The sequence below is a fragment of the Coregonus clupeaformis genome, chromosome 24, assembly GCF_020615455.1.
Source record: "Coregonus clupeaformis isolate EN_2021a chromosome 24, ASM2061545v1, whole genome shotgun sequence".
Lineage (NCBI taxonomy): Eukaryota > Metazoa > Chordata > Actinopteri > Salmoniformes > Salmonidae > Coregonus > Coregonus clupeaformis.
This window is the reverse complement of record NC_059215.1, coordinates 53,301,513-53,321,512: the sequence shown is the minus strand read 5'-3', so window position 1 is coordinate 53,321,512 and position 20,000 is coordinate 53,301,513. Positions and strand designations below refer to the sequence as shown.

Sequence of the window (20,000 nt, the reverse complement as noted above, 5' to 3'; positions counted from 1 at the left end):
CTTCACAGGCAAGGATATTGCTGCTAGTAACATTGCACCTAAATCAACCATTTATCGGATCATCAAGAACTTCAAGGAGAGAGGTTCAATTGTTGTGAAGAAAGCTTCAGGGCGCCCAAGAAAGTCCAGCAAGCGCCAGGACCGTCTCCTAAAGTTGATTCAGCTGCGGGATCGGGGCACCACCAGTGCAGAGCTTGCTCAGGAATGGCAGCAGGGACAGACTGATATTCTGCAACAGGTATAGGGATTGGACTGCTGAGGACTGGGGTAAAGTCATTTTCTCTGATGAATCCCCATCCGATTGTTTGGGGCATCCGGAAAAAACTTGTCCGGAGAAGACAAGGTGAGCGCTACCATCAGTCCTGTGTCATGCCAACAGTAAAGCATCCTGAGGCCATTCATGTGTGGGGTTGCTTCTCAACCAAGGTAGTGGGCTCACTCACAATTTTGCCTAACTACACAGCCATGAATAAAGAATGGTACCAACACATCCTCCGAGAGCAACTTCTCCCAACCATCCAAGAACAGTTTGGTGACGAACAATGCCTTTTCCAGCATGATGGAGCACCTTGCCATAAGGCAAAAGTGATAACTAAGTGGCTCGGGGAACAAAACATCAACATTTTGGGTCCATGTCCAGGAAACTCCCCAGACCTTAATCCCATTGAGAACTTGTGGTCAATCCTCAAGAGGCAGGTGGACAAACAAAAACCCACAAATTCTGACAAACTCCAAGCATTGATTATGCAAGAATGGGCTGCCATCAGTCAGGATGTGGCCCAGAAGTTAATTGACAGCATGCCAGGGCGGATTGCAGAGGTCTTGAAAAAGAAGGGTCAACACTGCAAATATTGACTCTTTGCATAAACTTAATGTAATTGTCAATAAAAGCCTTTGACACTTATCGAATGCTTGTAATTATACTTCAGTATACCATAGTAACATCTGACAAAAATATCTAAAAACACTGAAGCAGCAAACATTGTGAAAACCAACTTTTGACCACGACTGTACAGCTCCCACAATCTTCTTATTAGCAATTTCTTTCAACCAATCATGTCATTTTTGTCAGTGCAGTACATAGCATGCTGAAAGTCTGTTGTCTATTTGTTTACAGAGAAATAGCATTGTATTTGGTCAAACACCATTTTTTCCAACAGTTTGCTAAGGGCTTGCAGCAAGCTAATAGGTCTGCTATTTGAACCAGTAAAGGCTGCTTTACCACTCTTGGGTAGCGGAATGACTTTGGCTTCCCTCCAGGCCTGAGAACAAACACCTTCCTCTAGACTTAGATTAAAGATATGACAGATAGGAGTGGCCATAGAGTCAGCTACCATCCTCAGTAGCTTTCCATCTAAGTTGTCAATGCCAGGTTTGTCATTATTGATCGATAACAATAATTTTTCCACCTCTCCCACACTAACTTTACAAAATTCTAACGTACAATGCATTTTCTTTAATTATTTGTTTTTTAATGCATGAATACGATGGCTCACTGTTCATTTTTTGGCATTTCCTGCCTAAGTTTGCCCACTTTGTCAATTAAGTAATCATTCAAATAACATTAAATGTTTTTGTGATGAAAAAGCCATCTGATGATGAAAGATGGAGTTGAATTTGTCTTTATGCCCATAATTTCATTTAAAGTACTACAAAGTTTTTTTTCCATCACTCTTTATATCATTGATCTTGGCTTCAAAATAGTGTTATCCTTACATGTCACATATATACACTTTACTGTAATTTAAGCATACAGTATTTTATACTTATACAGTATTTTCTAACTCTAATTTAAGGAGTATGGACAACTGGAAATTCTAAGAATGTGAGACAGTATTCAAATACATTTTAGTCTCTTCCAGTATTATGTTGCGAGGCAAAAGAGTCCAGATGAGGACACATGAAGGAAATCATGAGACCTTCCAAGAGGTACAGTAGCCCATATAATTACATACAGTAATTTCATAGGATCTCTATGCAGTAGGGTAGGCAATGGTGTAAGTTACAGCTGAAATACTATTCTGATCACAACATTGCAGTCGGACTGTGCAGTCAATTATCTACAAATCACCTTGCATTCCAAATACTATTCATTATGGGAACAAACTGACCCCCTAAAACGTGCTGCTGTTCTTCATAAGGCCGGGCCAGGGCGTTCATCTCTGGTTATGTAATAGGAATGTTGACTTAAATAAAAATTAATGAACCACTTGTCTGTCTCTGCGAGATTACTCTAGTTGACAACGTACATCAGAATTTTTACAGACTACTGTAGTTGACAGTGTACAACAAAACCTAAACAACTCTGCTACAGTACATGGCTACCTGGCCGTTTCCATGGCTACCTGGCCGTTTCCAACGGGCTTCACTACCATGTCATAATAAAACTCACAAAACATGCATCATATGACAGAAATAATATAGTCTTACACATCATGAAAGAAAGTTTATATACATTTATTATAAACACTGTACAAATCTAGACGATCTGATTTGGGCCTCATTTAGTGTTTAATGTCACTATATATACACAACATGAAACAATGCAAACAGTAGAACCATACGGTGTTTGTTTTTCTAAAAAGTGTCAATGAAAATTCGACTTGTGTCAATAAAAATTTAACTTCCGTATTTCTGCAAGATCTAATAAATAAATAAAATATTGTAACATTGATTAAGTCAACAATTCCCCCATAGTGACCCAATGGGTCCAGTAGTCTACTCTAAAAACATTGATTTCAATCATTGGAACCTACCAACATTGATTTCAATCATTGGAACCTACCAACAATGATTTTTGGACACCAATTGTTGTACACTGTCAACTTAGTTTCTGATTCCAATCAAAATTTAAAATGTATAATTCTTGGATATCTTGCATACTGTAATACTTTCAAAAATAAAATGATTATTAGCATTATATAGCCAGTGCATGCCAATGTGGTAAAAATGTTGCTAACTTGATACGTTATTGAACATTGGTATGTTACGTTTTGGAAAAGTATCCATTTTGAGCAGTAATACACATTGGTAAGACCTACAGATATTATGTAAGTGTGACACCAGTCAGTACGTAAGACGTGGATCTCTCAAAGCTAAGCTGGCTATAACAGGGTTCGGAAACACTCCTTAAAGACAGCTTAACAATCCGTTATGGATCTTTCTTCTCATCAGTAAAATAGACCAGACAAAAAAATAAGACAAAAACGTTCTCAGTGCAACAGTCATCATCTCTCCCTGAGAGGAGAGGAGCAGGAAGTAGACGAGGGGACCAAGATAATTGGCTGAAAACTCTGAAAGGAGGAAAGGATGGGAAGAACAGGAAAATAATATCAATACTTTGAACTATCGCAACATGATCAATGATGCTCTTCTGATTAATCCACAATGAACATGAATCCTCATCTGTAGGTTGGATGGTCTCACGATGCTATCCTACCAAGTGTTGTTTATCAATCGGCTGCTGGAGGAATCCTAGAAACCGAGGCTATAGATAAATGCCTATAGGACTAATAAAGTTGCGGCCAAATGTATTGGCACCCTTGCACTTTTCTTAAATAATTCCCCATTTCTTCTAAATGAAGTTGAAATTGAAGAAAAAAGAACACCCTCCCTACAATTAAACATGTGGGAGGTTCAATAATGCTGTGGCATTGCTTTGCTGCCTCTGGTACTGGGGGCCTTCAACGAAATCAGCAGATTGATGTTCAACCCAGTGTCCAAAAACTGGGTCTCCATTGAAGGTTCTGGGTCTTCCAGCAAGACAACGACCCAAAACACACATCAAAAAGCACCCTGGAATGGTTCAAGAAGAGATGCTGGACTGTTCTGGAGTGGCCAGCGAAGAGTCCAGATCCGAATCACATCCAAAACCTACGGCGAGAGCTGAAAACAGCAGTTGGTGGAGGGTACCCCTCAAACATTGAATAATTAGAGCGGTTTTCTGCTGAAGAGTGGCCCAAATTGCCAGTTGAAAGGTGCAGCAAGCTCATTGATGGCTACAAGAAGAGTTTGTCTGCAGTTATCTTGGCCAAAGGCTGTGCAACCAAGTTAGCTCCGGGGTGCCAATAATATTGTCCATGCCATTTGTCCTAATTTTCTAAATAAAAAGTTTTCAATTTGAACTTATTTTAGAAGAAATAGGGAATGATATCAAAAAAGTGTAAAGGTGCCAATATATTTGGCTGCAACTGTATGTAAACTAAACGATGATACCCAACTCACAGCATAGTCCTGGAGATACAGGGCTGCTGCTACAGGGTTTCCACAGCGGGTCTGCTGGGGCCAGGAGGATGAGGGAGGAAGGGCTGGGGAGGAGGTGTAGGTGGCCACCTCCTCGTCAAGACGTAGCTCCTTCAGAAGGGGGAGGCGCCGGCGGAGCAAGGCTGTAGCAGAACTCAGAGCACCGCTCTTTGGGAACATAATACTACCTGCAACGATACATGGTTACAGATCGATTAAACATGTATTTATAAAGCCCTTTCTGCATAATCAGTTGGATCAACCTGGATTAGACTCCAAAGAGCAAGCAGAAGCACAGTCAGCTAGTATATACTGACTGAGTCCTACCTCTGGGCTGGCTCAGGGGGACAAAGGCTGAGAGGTTGGTCAACCTGGTCAGGTCTGAGACTGCAGCTGTGACTTCAGGGATCTCTGGTGCAGAGGCTCTGTCTAACTCTGGTTGCAGTGGGAGGCGGTCCATCGCCTCCTGTGCTCCTGCAGCTCTGGCCCCTGCAGCACAATGCTCCAGGGGCCCATCTCGCTCCAGGGGCCCACCTCGCTCCAGGGGCCCACCTCGCTCCAGGGGCCCACCTCGCTCCAGAAATCCGGCCACAGGGCTCTCCTGTTCGTGTGCTGGAGCTGCTCTGTGCAGCTTCTTGCCAGTTGAGAAGAAAATGACTGATTCTCTGTGTGGGGCTTGGAAGAAAGTCTGGAGTCGTCCTCCTGTGTTGCTTTGCTCCTCCTCCTTCGCCAGCTGTTGGTCTGCTCGCGTCTCAGCAGGATCTTGATCCAATGCCACACCGTCTGTCCGTTCTTCCTCCTCTTGGTCCTCAGTCTCCTTAAACAATCTCTGGACAACCTCCTGCCCCACACAAACATTTACATGTTAGTCATTTAGCAGACACTCTTATTCAGAGCGATTTACAAACACTGCAATCAACTAAAGTATGTCAACCCATCACAATCGTGGCAAGTAAATGCCACCTGTTAGCCCCCCTCCTCACCTCCTTGCATGTCTCCAGATCTCGGTTGTGGCCCTGGAGGCCCCTGAGTCTGGGAGAGCCTGAGTAGGGGGTCTGGTGGGCAGACAGGAGCCTCCTCTGAAAGAAGATGGCTCAGTGAGTTAGAGCATCCATGGTGCTGGCAATAACAGGGTTGTGAATTTAAGTATGCTCCCTCTAATTTGCTCTCTCTCCCTCCCATCCCGGAGGACCTGAGCCCTAGGACCTGGCCTGATGACTCCTGACTGTCCCCAGTCCACCTGGTCGTACTGCTGCTCCAGTTTCAACTGTTCTGCCTGCGGCTATGGAACCTGTTCACCGGACGTGCTACCTTGTCCCGGACCTGCTGTTTAAGACCCTTTCTTTACCGCACCTGCTGTCTCGACCTCTGAATGCTCGGCTATGAAAAGCCAACTGACATTTACTCCTGAGGTGCTGACCGGTTGCACCCTCTACAACCACTGTGATTATTATTTGACCCATCTTGAAGCACAATCTGGCCTTAATGGCCATGTACTCTTATAATCTCCACCCGGCACAGCCAGAAGAGGACTGGCCACCCCTCAGAGCCTGGTTCCTTTCTAGGTTTCTGCCTTTCTAGGGAGTTTTTCCTAGCCACCGTGCTTCTACATCTGCATTGCTTGCTGTTTTGGGGTTTTAGACTGGGTTTCTGAACCTGCTGATGTAAAACGGGCTTTATAAATACATTTGATTGATTGATTGATTGAACGAACCATGGGCAACATATACTGAATATTTCCACTTTAGTGTTGACAGTAAAAAATTATAATATCTAAAGACATAAGAGTCAGGGGTTTACTGGAACATACTAACCATGGACATGAGAGTCAGGGGTTTACTGGAACATACTGACCATGGACATGGGCTGATGCCTGGTGTCAGGGACCCGCTGGGGTGTCCACTTTAAGGCTGGGGTCTGGCTGACTGACGTCACTGAGGAGAGGGACAGACAGATAGATCATGTCATAAGGCAGACCCAAGAGGAGAGGGAGAAAAAGGTCAATATCTGGTTGAGATTTGGCAATAAAAATGGTAGCATATAACCAACGTACCCATAGGTCCTCCAGGTGCTTCAGTGTGCCACTTTGTGATGGGTACTCTCTGTGCCTGGAAAGGTAAAGCACCCATGAATGTTGTGTTATTCATCTGTAGAAGGTGGCTGCCTGTTTCATGCAGCACTAAGGAGACATGACAAGTAGGTACATGAGGACGTAGCATGGTAATGACTTTAAAAAGGTGCAATACACCGAAATCGCTCCGCTATTTCCTGGTTGCTAAAATTCTAATAGTTTGCCTAATTTCAGTTTGTGACAAAACAAGCAGTCATTGTGTAGAGAAACATTGTATCTAAACCGCTGTGAAATATATTTTCCATAAGTATTTTCAGCTGCCAGGGTTCACACACATTTTGATAGATAGAAGTCATGGAAAAGTCATGACATTCCAACCAAATTTTTCCATGACCAACAATTGGAGGCCTCTATGTACAGTACATATAAAAAAAGTAAGAGTAATGTGGTATCAACACTGGGAGGCTGCTCTCTGATCTCATGTACCATCTCCTGTCTATGAGCAAGGCACTTAACATCCCACAAAGTAGAATAACTGTTTGGCAACTATATAAAACACCTGGGCAACCCTCAATCTGGAAAGCTAGTGGGTGTGCAGGCATTTGATCAAGCCCTGCTCAAACACATCAGAGACAGTTTATCAAGGTCCGGATGAGCAGCTAATTTCTAAAATGTGGTTTGTTAAAGGGGAATAAAAGCCTGCACACCCATTAGCTCTCCTGGAGGATGGTTAACCACCCTTGATGCAAAACATTGCAACATTACACCCAAATACGTTTGATGCCTTTTTTAAAATAACTAACTAATTTAATATATTAAAATATCAAATGGCTATAGTAGGCTACAAATATTTGTATTAATCTGAAGCAAGCCCACACATTTTCTTCAGTCATATTTAGCTACCTTAGAAGTGTTTACATTGCAGGCTGACTATCATATATTGAGTTACAATGCCCCATACATTGGATGCCCAAATCAACTGAAAGTATCTACAAAACAACTTTTGAATCCACATAATCCAAAAGAAAGGCTAGGTCTAATATCTTTTCTAAAAATTAATGTTCACGATTCACAAATTATTTTGATTCACATGATTCGATTCAACTGATTCAAGGCAATTGAACCGAGTCCAACTAATCAAATAGCGATGTGAATCGTTCGTCTCATCAAAAATAATAATTTAAATTAATCATATGAATCGTTCAAAAAAGTAAATCAACTTTGCATTCGCGAGTGTCAGTAGAAAGTTTTTTGGGACATTGATGACATGACGAAAACATTTATAGCTTAACAGTTAACTAGAGGGTACAATATATGTTTTGAATTGTCAACCTACCTAGTTAGTCTGTTTTCTACCATATTTTATAGGCTAGGCCTATCCGCTGCTGCAATGTCCGACTGCCTCTCTTCCTTGAGCAACGGCCCACTCGTCTCGTACACATGTGATGCGTGCAAACGCAGAAGCGCTGAAGTGTAATTCCGTGCCTGGCTGATATGTTGATTTTTATTTGACTGTTAAAATATTTAAAAACTGTGGCTAAATAAATTACATTAACACAAATTCAATTAATTTCCATAACCTTTCGGATTTTATCATTTTCCTAAACTTTTCCAGGCCTGGAAAAAAACAATTTAAAAATGCCATTACTTTTCCAGGCCTTTCACGACCATTCAAACCCCTGCTGTTTGAAGCTGGTGTACAAAACCAAAAGTAAAAGATGCAAAAACGTAACTTACGAATGGGAAGCATAGAAAATGTGCAAATAGAACAGATCTACCGCTTCTTTGACTTGCTTTCAATAAGAATGACATATAACTCCCATTTCTATGTGAATTTGATTGGGTTGTCCAAAGAGTTACATATTGCAGCTTTAAATCTGAATTGTAATGTATACTGTTGTTTCCACCCTGGCTGGAGCAGCTTTATATGTATTTTTGTTATTATTAAATCAATCAATTGATTGATCAAAAGGTGACTGACAGTGTAGATGGAGGTGCCCCTGCCAGAGGGACAGGCAGAGGCGCGTTGGGGTGTGGCCTCCAGGGGTCTCCCAGCCTTCACCCTTTCATTCTGCAGGATGCTGCTGAGAGCTGCAGGGTCTGGGGAGAACTGAACACTCCGTACTGGACCTGGAACACAAAGTTACAGCCTTAATAGTTTGACCATTTTTTTCCTCTTCTTCACCATTTGAAGCTATAAAGCTTCTTTAAAATGCATGATTTTGCATTATGACTATGAAGCAGTACTAATTTATTGCTGGGATTTCTAAACTTTGTTCTTCAAAACTTGCCCAAAGATGGGGATGCGTCCAGTAGTACTACCACTGACCTGCAGAGGCTGCCGACTTCTGGCGACCCTTCATGACAGACACTCTCTGGGGCTGGAGAGGATAGCTGACCCCTTCATTCATGCTGCTGAGGGAGGAAGGCTCAGGGGAGAACTGAACAGACCTTACGGGACCTATAAACAATACAAGCACATACAAGGTTAGAGACTTGCTAGCCTATCCCAGCTTCCCTAGATTGAGCCGGAGTAGGGGTTTGAATTGGCTGGCTAATCAAACAGCTCAGTGCAAATTGTATAAAAAAAAAAAAAAAAAAAAAAAAGTGCTACGTATAACATTTACACCGGCTAATAGCCCTAAATGTCAACACTATATCAGCAGTACAAATCAAATTGTATGTCACATGCGCCGAATACAACAGGTGTAGACCTTACAGTGAAATGCTTACTTACAAGCCCTTAACCAACAATGCAGTTTTAAGAAAAATAAGTGTTAAGTAAAAAGATAGATAAGTAAAAAATAAAAATAAAAATAAATAATTAAAGAGCAGCAGTAAAATAACATAACAGTAGGGAGGCTATATACAGGGGGTACCGGTACAGAGTCAATGTGCGGGGGCACAGGTTAGTCGAGGTAATTGAGGTAATATGTACATGCAGGTAGAGTTAAAGTGACAATGCATAGATAATAAACAGAGAGTGTCAACAGCGTAAAAGAGGGGGTGGATGGGGGAAAATCAATGCAAATAGTCCGGTTAGCCATTTGATTAGCGGTTCAGGAGTCTTATGGCTTGGGGGTTAGACTCTGTTAAGAAGCCTTTTGGACCTAGACTTGGAGCTCCGGTACCGCTTGCCGTGCAGTAGCAGAGAGAACAGTCTATGACTAGGGTGGAGTCTTTCACAATTTTTAGGGCCTTCCTCTGACACCGCCTGGTATAGAGGTCCTGGATGGCAGGAAGCTTGGCCCCAGTGATGTACTGGGCCGTACGCACTACCCTCTGTAGTGCCTTGCGGTCGGAGGCCGAGCAGTTGCCATACCAGGCAGTGATGCAACCAGTCAGGATGCTCTCGATGGTGCAGCTGTAGAACATTTTGAGGATCTGAGGACCCATGTCAAATATTTTCAGTCTCCTAAGGGGGAATAGGCTTTGTTGTGCCTTCACGACTGTCTTGGTGTGTTTGGACCATGATAGTTTGTTGGCGATGTGGACACCAAGGAACTTGAAGCTCTCAACCTGCTCCACTACAGCCCCGTCAATGAGAATGGGGGTGTGCTCGGTCCTCCTTTTCCTGTAGTCCACAATAATCTCCTTTGTCTTGATCACGGTGCTGGCACCACACTGCCAGGTCTCTGACCTCCTCCCTATAGGCTGTCTCATCATTGTCGGTGATCAGGCCTACCACTGTTGTGTCGTTGGCAAACTTAATGATGGTGTTGGAGTCGTGCCTGGCCATGCAGTCATGGGTGAACTGGGAGTACAGGAGGGGACTGAGCACACACCCCTGAGGGGCCCCCGTGTAGAGGATCAGCGTGGCAGATGTGTTGTTACCTACCCTTACCACCTGGGGGCGGCAGGTAGCATAGTGGTTAAGAGCGTTGTGCCAGTAACCGAAAGGTCGCTGGTTCTAATCCCCGAACCGACTAGGTGAAAAATCTGTCGATGTGCCCTTGAGCAAGGCACTTAACCCTAATTGCTCCTGTAAGTCGCTCTGGATAAGAGCGTCTGCTAAATGACTAAAATGTAAATGTAAATGTGGGGGCGGCCCGTCAGGAAGTCCAGGATCCAGTTGCAGAGGGAGGTGTTTAGTCCCAGGATCCTTAGCTTAGTGATAAGCTGTGAGGGCACTATGGTGTTGAACGCTGAGCTGTAGTCAATGAATAGCATTCTCACGTAGGTCTTCCTCTTGTCCAGGTGGGAAAGGGCAGTGTGGAGTGCAATAGAGATTGCATCATTTGTGGATTTGTTGGGGCTGTATGCAAATTGGAGTGGGTCTAGAGTTTCTGGGATAATGGTGTTGATGTGAGCCATGACCAGCCTTTCAAAGCACTTCATGGCTACTGACGTGAGTGCTACGGGTCTGTAGTCATTTAGACAGGTTAGCTTAGTGTTCTTGGGCACAGGGACTATGGTGGTCTGCTTGAAACAAGTTGGTATTACGGACTCAGTCAGGGACAGGTAGAAAATGTCAGTGAAGACACTTGCAAGTTGGTGAGCGCATGCTCGGAGTACACATCCTGGTAATCCGTCTGGCCTTGTGAATGTTGACCTGTTTAAAGGTCTTACTCACATCGGCTACGGAGAGCGTGATCACACAGTCGTCCGGAACAGCTGATGCTCTCATGCATGCTTCAGTGTTGCTTGCCTCGAAGCGAGCATAGAAGTAATTTAGCTCGTCTGGTAGGCTTGTGTCACTGGGCAGCTTGCGGCTGTGCTTCCCTTTGTAGTCTGTAATAGTTTGCAAGCCCTGCCACATCCGACAAGCGTCGGAGTCGGTGTAGTACGATTAAATCTTAGTCCTGTATTGACGCTTTGCCTGTGATGGTTTGTCGGAGGGCATAGCAGGATTTCTTATAAGTGTCCGGGTTAGAGTCCCGCTCCTTGAAAGTGGATGTTGCGTGTAATCCATGGCTTCTGGTTGGGGTATGTACGTACGGTCACTGTGGGGACGACGTCATCGATGCACTTATTGATGAAGCCAGTGACTGATGTGGTGTACTCCTCAATACCATCGGAAGAATCCCGGAACATATTCCAGTCTGTGCTAGCAAAACAGTCCTGTAGTTTAGCATCTGCGTCATCTGACCACTTCTTTATTGACCGAGTGATATTATGTTTTTATGGTATAATGATGTCATGCCATAGTGTTGTGAGGACAGAGGAAGAGTTAAGAGATGAGTGGTTTGGGGCCATGAAGTCTACATTCCATTATGTCAAGGTAGATTAGTGATGTTTAGGATAGCATGAGTGATGTTTAAGATACTGACTTGGGGTAAAAAGTGATGAACATCAAAGGCAGGGAGTGCCCATGGAGACTTGCCAGATGTATGCCAGCAGAAGGGTAATAAAGGCTATAAGGTAGAGGGTCTTCTTGGTTAAGTTAGTTCAACTGATGAAGGGCAAAGCCATGTCCGTTTGTTAGATGAACCCACGAGCTCGTGATTCAATAAATACTTGGTATGAAATCTCCACAGAATGTCTAAGTATATTCTTGCATCCTTGATTCTTTGATACCTGAGAAACTCATAAGACGAGTCACTGGTTTTTGCTTGTAAGCAGGAAACAGGAGGATAGAATTATGGTCAGATTTGCCAAATGGAGAGCGAGGGAGAACATTGTACGCGTCTCTGTGTGTGGAGTAAAGGTGGTCTAGAGTTTTTTTCACTTTGGTTGCACATTTAACATGCAGGTAGAAATTAGGTAAAACGAATGTAAGTTTCCCTGCATTAAAGTTCCCGGCCACTAGGAGCGCCGCCTCTGGATGAGCATTTTCCTGTTTGCTTATGGCCTTATACAGCTCATTGAGTGCGGTCTTAGTGCCAACATCGGTTTGTGGTGGTAAATAGACAGCTACGAAAAAATTTGATGAAAACTCTTGGTAAATAGTGTGGTCTACAGCTTATCATGAGATACTCTACATCAGGCGAGTAAAACCTTGAGACTTCCTTAATATTAGATTTCGTGCACCAGCTGTTGTTTACAAATATACACAGACTGCCACCCCTTGTCTTACCGAAAGCGGCTGTTCTATGATTGTATGTAGGCTAATAGGACTGATGGTAGAGGCAGATTACCCACTCGTCGTCGGATCCTTACAAGACACCCCGACCTACGTCCCCAATATCTCAGTCTCTTTCTCCTGCGAATGACGGGGATGTGGGCCTTGTCGGGTGTCTGAAGTAAATCCTTTGCGTCCGACTCGTTAAAGAAAAAATCTTTGTCCAGTACGAGGTGAGTTATCGCTGTCCTGATATCCAGAAGCTCTTTTCGGTCGTAAGAGACGGTGGCAGAAACATTATGTATAAAATAAGTTACAAATAACGCAAAACAAAACACACACAATAGCACAATTGGTTAGGAGCCCGTAAAACGGCAGCCATCTCCTCTGGCGCCAATTTGCATACATCTGCGATGTGTCCAGTAGTACTACCACTGACCTGCAGAAGCTGCTGTCATCTGGCGACCCTTCATGACAGACACTCTCTGGGGCTGGAGAGGATAGCTGACCCCTTCATTCTGCAGGATGCTGCCCAGGGCCGCAGGGTCAGGATAGAACTGAACATTCCTGACAGGACCTAATGCAATACAAGAACATAAAGTATACCAAACAGCAAATTGTATTTTTATAAGATGCTCCAGTACATGAAACAGTTCCACCTGTAAATCTACATAGTATAAAGGAATGCAAATTCACAAGAGAAAAACTACAATGACCAGCAGAGAGCACTGTCTTCTGGCCACTCTTCATGATGGATACTCTCTGGGGCTGCAAAGAAAAGAACACCTCTAGTTAGTTCATTGGCAAAAATCATTACCATCCAGACCTGAGTTCAAATAGTATTTGATTTCTTTCAAATACTTTGAATGTTTGCTGCTATTCCATTGGTTCAATTGCAACATGCAACCTCAAACATACAGTGGGGGAAAAAAGTATTTAGTCAGCCACCAATTGTGCAAGTTCTCCCACTTAAAAAGATGAGAGAGGCCTATAATTTATCATCATAGGTACACGTCAACTATGACAGACAAAATGAGAAAATAAAATCCAGAAAATCACATTGTAGGATTTTTTATGAATTTATTTGCAAATTATGGTGGAAAATAAGTATTTGGTCAATAACAAAAGTTTCTCAATACTTTGTTATATACCCTTTGTTGGGAATGACACAGGTCAAACGTTTTCTGTAAGTCTTCACAAGGTTTTCACACACTGTTGCTGGTATTTTGGCCCATTCCTCCATGCAGATCTCCTCTAGAGCAGTGATGTTTTGGGGCTGTCGCTGGGCAACACGGACTTTCAACTCCCTCCAAAGATTTTCTATGGGGTTGAGATCTGGAGACTGGCTAGGCCACTCCAGGACCTTGAAATGCTTCTTACGAAGCCACTCCTTCGTTGCCCGGGCGGTGTGTTTGGGATCATTGTCATGCTGAAAGACCCAGCCACGTTTCATCTTCAATGCCCTTGCTGATGGAAGGAGGTTTTCACTCAAAATCTCACGATACATGGCCCCATTCATTCTTTCCTTTACACGGATCAGTCGTCCTGGTCCCTTTGCAGAAAAAACAGCCCCAAAGCATGATGTTTCCACCCCCATGCTTCACAGTAGGTATGGTGTTCTTTGGATGCAACTCAGCATTCTTTGTCCTCCAAACACGACGAGTTGAGTTTTTACCAAAAAGTTCTATTTTGGTTTCATCTGACATTCTCCCAATCCTCTTCTGGATCATCCAAATGCACTCTAGCAAACTTCAGACGGGCCTGGACATGTACTGGCTTAAGCAGGGGGACACGTCTGGCACTGCAGGATTTGAGTCCCTGGCGGCGTAGTGTGTTACTGATGGTAGGCTTTGTTAATAATTTGCAAATAAATTCATTAAAAATCCTACAATGTGATTTTCTGGAATTTTTTTCCCTCAATTTGTCTGTCATAGTTGACGTGTACCTATGATGAAAATTACAGGCCTCTCTCATCTTTTTAAGTGGGAGAACTTGCACAATTGGTGGCTGACTAAATACTTTTTTCCCCCACTGTAGCTATGGCATTATTTGAAAACAAACAAATACTAACTCACTATAACCGACCCAAAATCCTGGTACCTCATTCCACAGGACAACTCACCATGTTGTAATAGGCTTGTGTAGAGGGACGGCTGGACATAAAAACCTTGGCTGCACTGACTCCCTCATTCTGGAGGATACTACGTAGGGCAGAGGGGTCAGAGTGGAAGGCAGCCGCCACACTCCCTGGAACACACACAGTACAATGGAACACATTTACAATTTCAAAAAGAAAATGTATGAAATGAAGAGCCTAAGCAGAGAGAGAAAGAGTGGGGAGAGACAGACTATATAGGCCTAATAGTATTAGAGAGAGAGAGGCTGAGGAGGTTTGAGCTCTGAAATGTTATCATACCATCGGTAATAAAAACCATTCTCACCAGCGGTACTACTTGGTAACTGCCCAGGCATGGAAGGATCTTTGAGGCTGAGCATGTCAAAATGGCCCCTACAGGCTTCCGTACTGAGGGCAGTGGGCTGGGCTGAGGCAGTGGAGGCACTACTAATTGAGAAAGCACTGGACGAAAGACCTGAGCCGTGAGCAAATGAACTGGGAGGTCTGGAAAGACCAAGTTGTCCCAATCCAGATACGTGCAATGGATTTTCTGAAGAAGACTGGGCTTTTAGTTTTGGATGTTGAGACAAAGACATGGAGGTGGCAGCACTGGGAGCCTGGGTCAGATGAGGCTTCCCTGTCTCTCTATTTTGCTGTGGCAAGATGCCTCCAGGCCCTTGACCTGCTTTTCTAGCTGCCAAGTGTAGTGCATGTGTTGGGATTTGAGCAGCAAGCTCTACAGTTGACTTTGATTGGGCCTTGTTATGAGTTGTTGGGACGGTACTGGGCAGTGTGGCAGTGGTTGATGTGGGTCTTGTTTTTAGATGGCCAGCAATGCTAAAAGTACTTTCAGGTTGGGTGGGTTGAGCACCAGCCCTTGCAGTAGTAGCCAGCGGTCCCCTCTGGTTCTGTGCCCCCATTCGGTTGGCCTTGGGATTAGAGAAGTTGAAAGGCACAGGCTTGGTGTTTGGTTTCTTCCTCTTGGTTTTACCCTAAAGGAAAACAGAGACATACAGAAACTAATTATTATTTAGCACTGATAAGTAGTGCTTGGGAGAGACACATTCAGGGCAGGTTTCCCAGACCCAGATTAATCCTAATCCTGGACTAAGAAGCACTTTCAATGTTTAATACCCAGTGAGTCTGCTTTCTAGTCCAGGAATATGCTTAATATGGGTCCTGGAAACCAGCCCTTAGTGATGCAGTTGATTGGGGAAAAGATGTTCCTTACTGCTAGAGAGTTCTCCTCCCATCTCTTGTGTGACAGGGTGAAGTCAGAGGGAGTCTGAAGGGGCAGGGACTTGGCCAGCACTGGCAGCCTGCTGATGCCCAGTGGTCTTACAGGGGGCTTGGTACTGTTGTCTGAGGCTGCTGCTGGGTCCTTGTTCTCAGACCCCAGTTTGGTAGGATGGCCGTGGGGTACAGAGGGGTGTTTGGAAGGGTGGGGTACAGAGGGGTGTTTGGAAGGGTGGGGTAAAGATGGGTGTTTAGAGCCTGGCTTTGGGTCTGCTGTCATTCTGTTGAGACTGGAGAGGGACAGTCAATGTAGAGAGTGTAGACATATATACTTTTCAGGCAGTGTATCCACAGTGTTGTTTTTAATTCAGGTTCAGCTATAGACAGTGGCCATGCATCATTAGGGAGACACAACCACCAAAATAACGCACAATAGACGAGTTGTGTTCATACTCTGTAGGCCTACCTTGAATGGTCGTTCAGGATTTTGTTCTGACTTTGCTGACGCAGTACTTGAGAGGAATCCATGTTGGCTCATTCAGAGGTTCAACAATGTTCTGTAAATAACAAACCTGAACCAAATGTTAGTAAACATAATTCTGTACCGCAGCATGCTAGCCAACACAGCTGGCAAGAGAGTATTGATAGCTACGCTTTTTAGAGATAAAAACAGCAACAACATTGATGAATTGCTCGATTGCTTTACTGTAGCTAGCTAACTTAACTTATCTCTTGCAAGCAAAGAAGACATTGCAATCTTCTAGCTTATTCCTTAAAAAACACCACAAAACGTTGAACAATTTAAACGGTACTGCTAGTTTACTACTTGATTCATGACATGACAAGAGATAATCTGACTTTACTTACATGCAAACTTCAAAATAGCGAATTGTTGGCTTGCTTCCAAAAATGTATTCTGTAAATTTCGAAGAAAATATGAAATATATCCCAGACTTTGCTCTGTTTTCACCACAAAACATGCCTGAGAAGAAGACAACCTCAAAACTTCCTGGACATGCGTCAGTTTGTAAAAAGCACGTATTTTCATTGGTTAAACGACAAACACCATAAGCCAATCGCTGCGAAAGTTTATTCTGCGGCCGTATTTCCCGTGACCAATCAACAACAAGCCTGTAAAAAAAACTCCATGGAAACGACGCACGAAGCTTCACAACTTGATCGATTGCCCCCCCTCCCGGGTCCGGGGTTACGTTTACATTTCGATTGTGAGTTTTGACGGTGGTGGAGCTGTCCTCAAAAAGTTAATATTTCCCAATAAAATCCTATCGCCGAGTTTTTATCCCCCAATCCTCCAATTTCTTCTATACGGATGAGCTTCCACTTTCAGATTTTACTTCTATTTTCAGGGCTTCTTAGAAATAATAACAATGCCATGTAAATTGATATGAGGATGAGGTTGATGATGATGTGCCATTGCCATTTCACATGGTGGGATGATGCCACTGTTTTCATAGACATCTTATACAGGGACAGTGGGGTCTGAAATTATTAACATCCCTAAAGATTCTTACACAAAAAATAAATAATAAAAAATAAAAATAATAATAATAATAATAATAAACACAACATGTAAAGTCTTGGTCCCATGTTTCATGAGCTGAAACAAAATATCCCAGAATGATTCAATACACACACAACAAGCTTATTTCTCTTACATTTTGTGCACAAATTTGTTTACATCCCTGTTAATTAACATTTCTCATTTGTCACGATAATCCATCCACCTGACAGGTGTGGCATATCAAGAAGCTAATTAAACAGCATGATCATTACACAGGTGTACCTTGTGCTGGTGACAATAAAAGGCCACTCTAAAATGTGCAGTTTTGTCACACAACACAATGCCACAGATGTCTCACGTTTTGAGGCAGCGCGCAATTCGCATGCTGACTGAAGGAATGTCCACCAGAGCTGTTGCCAAATAATTGAATGTTCACTTCTCTATCATAAGCCGCCTCCAACGTTGTTTTAGAGAATTTGGCAGTGTCATTTGAAATCCATAGATTAGGGCCTAATGAATGTATTTCAATTGACTGATTTCCTTACATGAACTGTAACTCAGTAAAATCTTTGAAATTGTTGCATGTTGCATTTATACTTCTGTTCAGTAAATAAAGTAGTCGAAAGTTTAGTATTTGGTCCCATATTCCAAACACGCAATGACTCTACAAACTTGTTGGATGTATTTGCAGTTTGTTTAGGTTGTGTTTCAGATTATTTTGTTCCTAATAGAAATTAATGGTAAATAATGTATTGTGTCATGTTGTAGTCAATTTGATTGTAAATAAGAATATAATATGTTTCTAAACACTTCAACATAAATGTGGATGCTCCCATGATTACAAATAATCCTGAATGAATCGTGAATAATGATGAGTTCGAAAGTTACAGAGGGTCAAAGATCATACCACCAAGATATGCTAACCTTTCACCATTACCGTTAGCATGTCTTGGGGGTAGAATCGTTGAACCAAATACCAAACTTTTGACTGCTTTATTAATAAGAATCTTTAGGGGTGTCAATAATTGTAATGCCTACCTCAGATTGTTTTTCAATTAATTGTTAAACAAAATCTCTTTCTCTGAGCAATTGTATTAGCATACAATAAAGCTCAGTATTTGAATAATTTATTTTATACAGTCATTATTGCTCATCTTTATCAAGGGTGTCAGTAGCGTCGTATCCACTGTATTATTGTATAGTTGTATTTGCAATACAGCTCTCCTGTAATTGTCCTTTTTGGTCAGAAGGTGTCTCTGTTAACACATTTTTGATACAGTGCCTTGCAAAGGTATTCATCCCTCTGCGTTTTTCCTATTTTGTTGCATTACAACCTGTAATTTAAATTGATTTTTATTGGGTTTTTATGTAATGGACATACACAAAATAGTCCAAATTGGTGAAGTGGAATGAAAAAAATAACTTGTTTCAAAAAAATATGAATAAAAAATAACAGAAAAGTGGTGCGTGCATATGTATTCACCCCCTTTGCTATGAAGCCCCTAAATAAGATCTGGTGCAACCAATTACCTTCACAAGTCACATAATTAGTTAAATAAAGTCCACCTGTGTGCAATCTAAGTTTCACATGATCTGTCACATGATCTCAGTATATATACACCTGTTCTGAAAGGCCCCAGAGTCTGCAACACCACTAAGCAAGGGGCACCACCAAGCAAGCGGCACCATGAAGACACAGGAGCTCTCCAAACAGGTCAGGGACAAAGTTGTGGAGAAGTACAGATCAGGGTTGGGTTATAAAAAAATATCAGAAACTTTAAACATCCCACGGAGCACCATTAAATCCATTATAAAAAAATGGAAAGAATATGGCATCACAACAAACCTGCCAAGAGAGGGCCGCCCACCAAAACTCACGGACCAGGCAAGGAGGGCATTAATCAGAGAGGCAATAAAGAGACCAAAGATAACCCTGAAGGAGCTGCAAAGCTCCACAGCGGAGATTGGAGTATCTGTCCATAGGACCACTTTAAGCCGTACACTCCACAGAGCTGGCCTTTATGGAAGAGTGGCCAGAAAAAAGCCATTGCTTCAAGAAAAAAATAAGCAAACACGTTTGGTGTTCGCCAAAAGGCATGTGGGAGACTCCCCAAACATATGGAAGAAGGTACTCTGGTCAGATGAGACTAAAATTTAGCTTTTTGGCCATCAAGGAAAACGCTATGTCTGGCACAAACCCAACACCTCTCATCACCCCGAGAACACCATCCCCACAGTGAAGCATGGTGGTGGCAGCATCATGCTGTGGGGATGTTTTTCATCGGCAGGAACTGGGAAACTGGTCAGAATTGAGGGAATGATGGATGGCGCTAAATACAGGGAAATTCTTGAGGGAAACCTGTTTCAGTCTTCCAGAGATTTGAGACTGGGACGGAGGTTCACCTTCAAGCAGGACAATGACCCTAAGCATACTGCTAAAGCAACACTTGAGTGGTTTAAATGTCTTGGAATGGCCTAGTCAAAGCCCAGTCCTCAATCCAATTGAGAATCTGTGGTATGATTTAAAGATTGCTGTAAACCAGCGGAACCCATCCAACTTGAAGGAGTTGGAGGAGTTTTGCCTTGAAGAATGGGCAAAATCCCAGTGGCTAGATGTGCCAAGCTTATAGAGACATACCCCAAGAGACTTGCAGCTGTAATTGCTGCAAAAGGTGGCTCTACAAAGTATTGACTTTGGGGGGGGGTGAATAGTTATGCACACTCAAGTTCTGTTTTTTTGTCTTATTTCTTGTTTTTTTCACAATAAAACATATTTTGCATCTTCAAAGTGGTAGGCATGTTCTGTAAATCA

At 42.9% G+C, this 20,000-nt stretch overlaps 1 protein-coding gene across 1 annotated transcript; it reads right to left on the bottom strand.

The window, feature by feature from the left end:
* Positions 1 to 2,441: 2,441 nt before the first annotated feature.
* LOC121537840 (trophinin associated protein) lies at positions 2,442 to 16,680 on the bottom strand. The gene is made up of 15 exons (XM_041845443.1): positions 16,534 to 16,680; positions 16,133 to 16,238; positions 15,662 to 15,956; positions 14,756 to 15,422; positions 14,437 to 14,561; positions 13,031 to 13,082; positions 12,754 to 12,891; positions 8,643 to 8,774; positions 8,295 to 8,443; positions 6,296 to 6,350; positions 6,097 to 6,176; positions 5,226 to 5,321; positions 4,570 to 5,083; positions 4,225 to 4,430; positions 2,442 to 3,293 (listed from the first exon to the last, which is right to left on the bottom strand). Exons 2-15 carry the CDS (start codon positions 16,192 to 16,194, stop codon positions 3,228 to 3,230), a joined length of 2,637 nt encoding a protein of 878 aa, XP_041701377.1. The 5' UTR covers positions 16,195 to 16,238; positions 16,534 to 16,680; the 3' UTR covers positions 2,442 to 3,227.
* Between the last annotated feature and the right edge of the window lie 3,320 nt (positions 16,681 to 20,000).

Excerpts from the sequence above, each read along its gene's own strand:
- LOC121537840 (XM_041845443.1), bottom strand. The coding sequence starts at position 16,194 with ATGGATTCCTCTCAAGTACTGCGTCAGCAAAGTCAGAACAAAATCCTG. Across the intron at positions 5,322-6,096 it reads GGCATCAGCCCATGTCCATG|AGGAGGCTCCTGTCTGCCCA; the intron begins GTCAGTATGTTC and ends ATCTTCTTTCAG. Across the intron at positions 3,294-4,224 it reads TGTATCTCCAGGACTATGCT|AGTTTTCAGCCAATTATCTT; the intron begins GTGAGTTGGGTA and ends TCCTCCTTTCAG.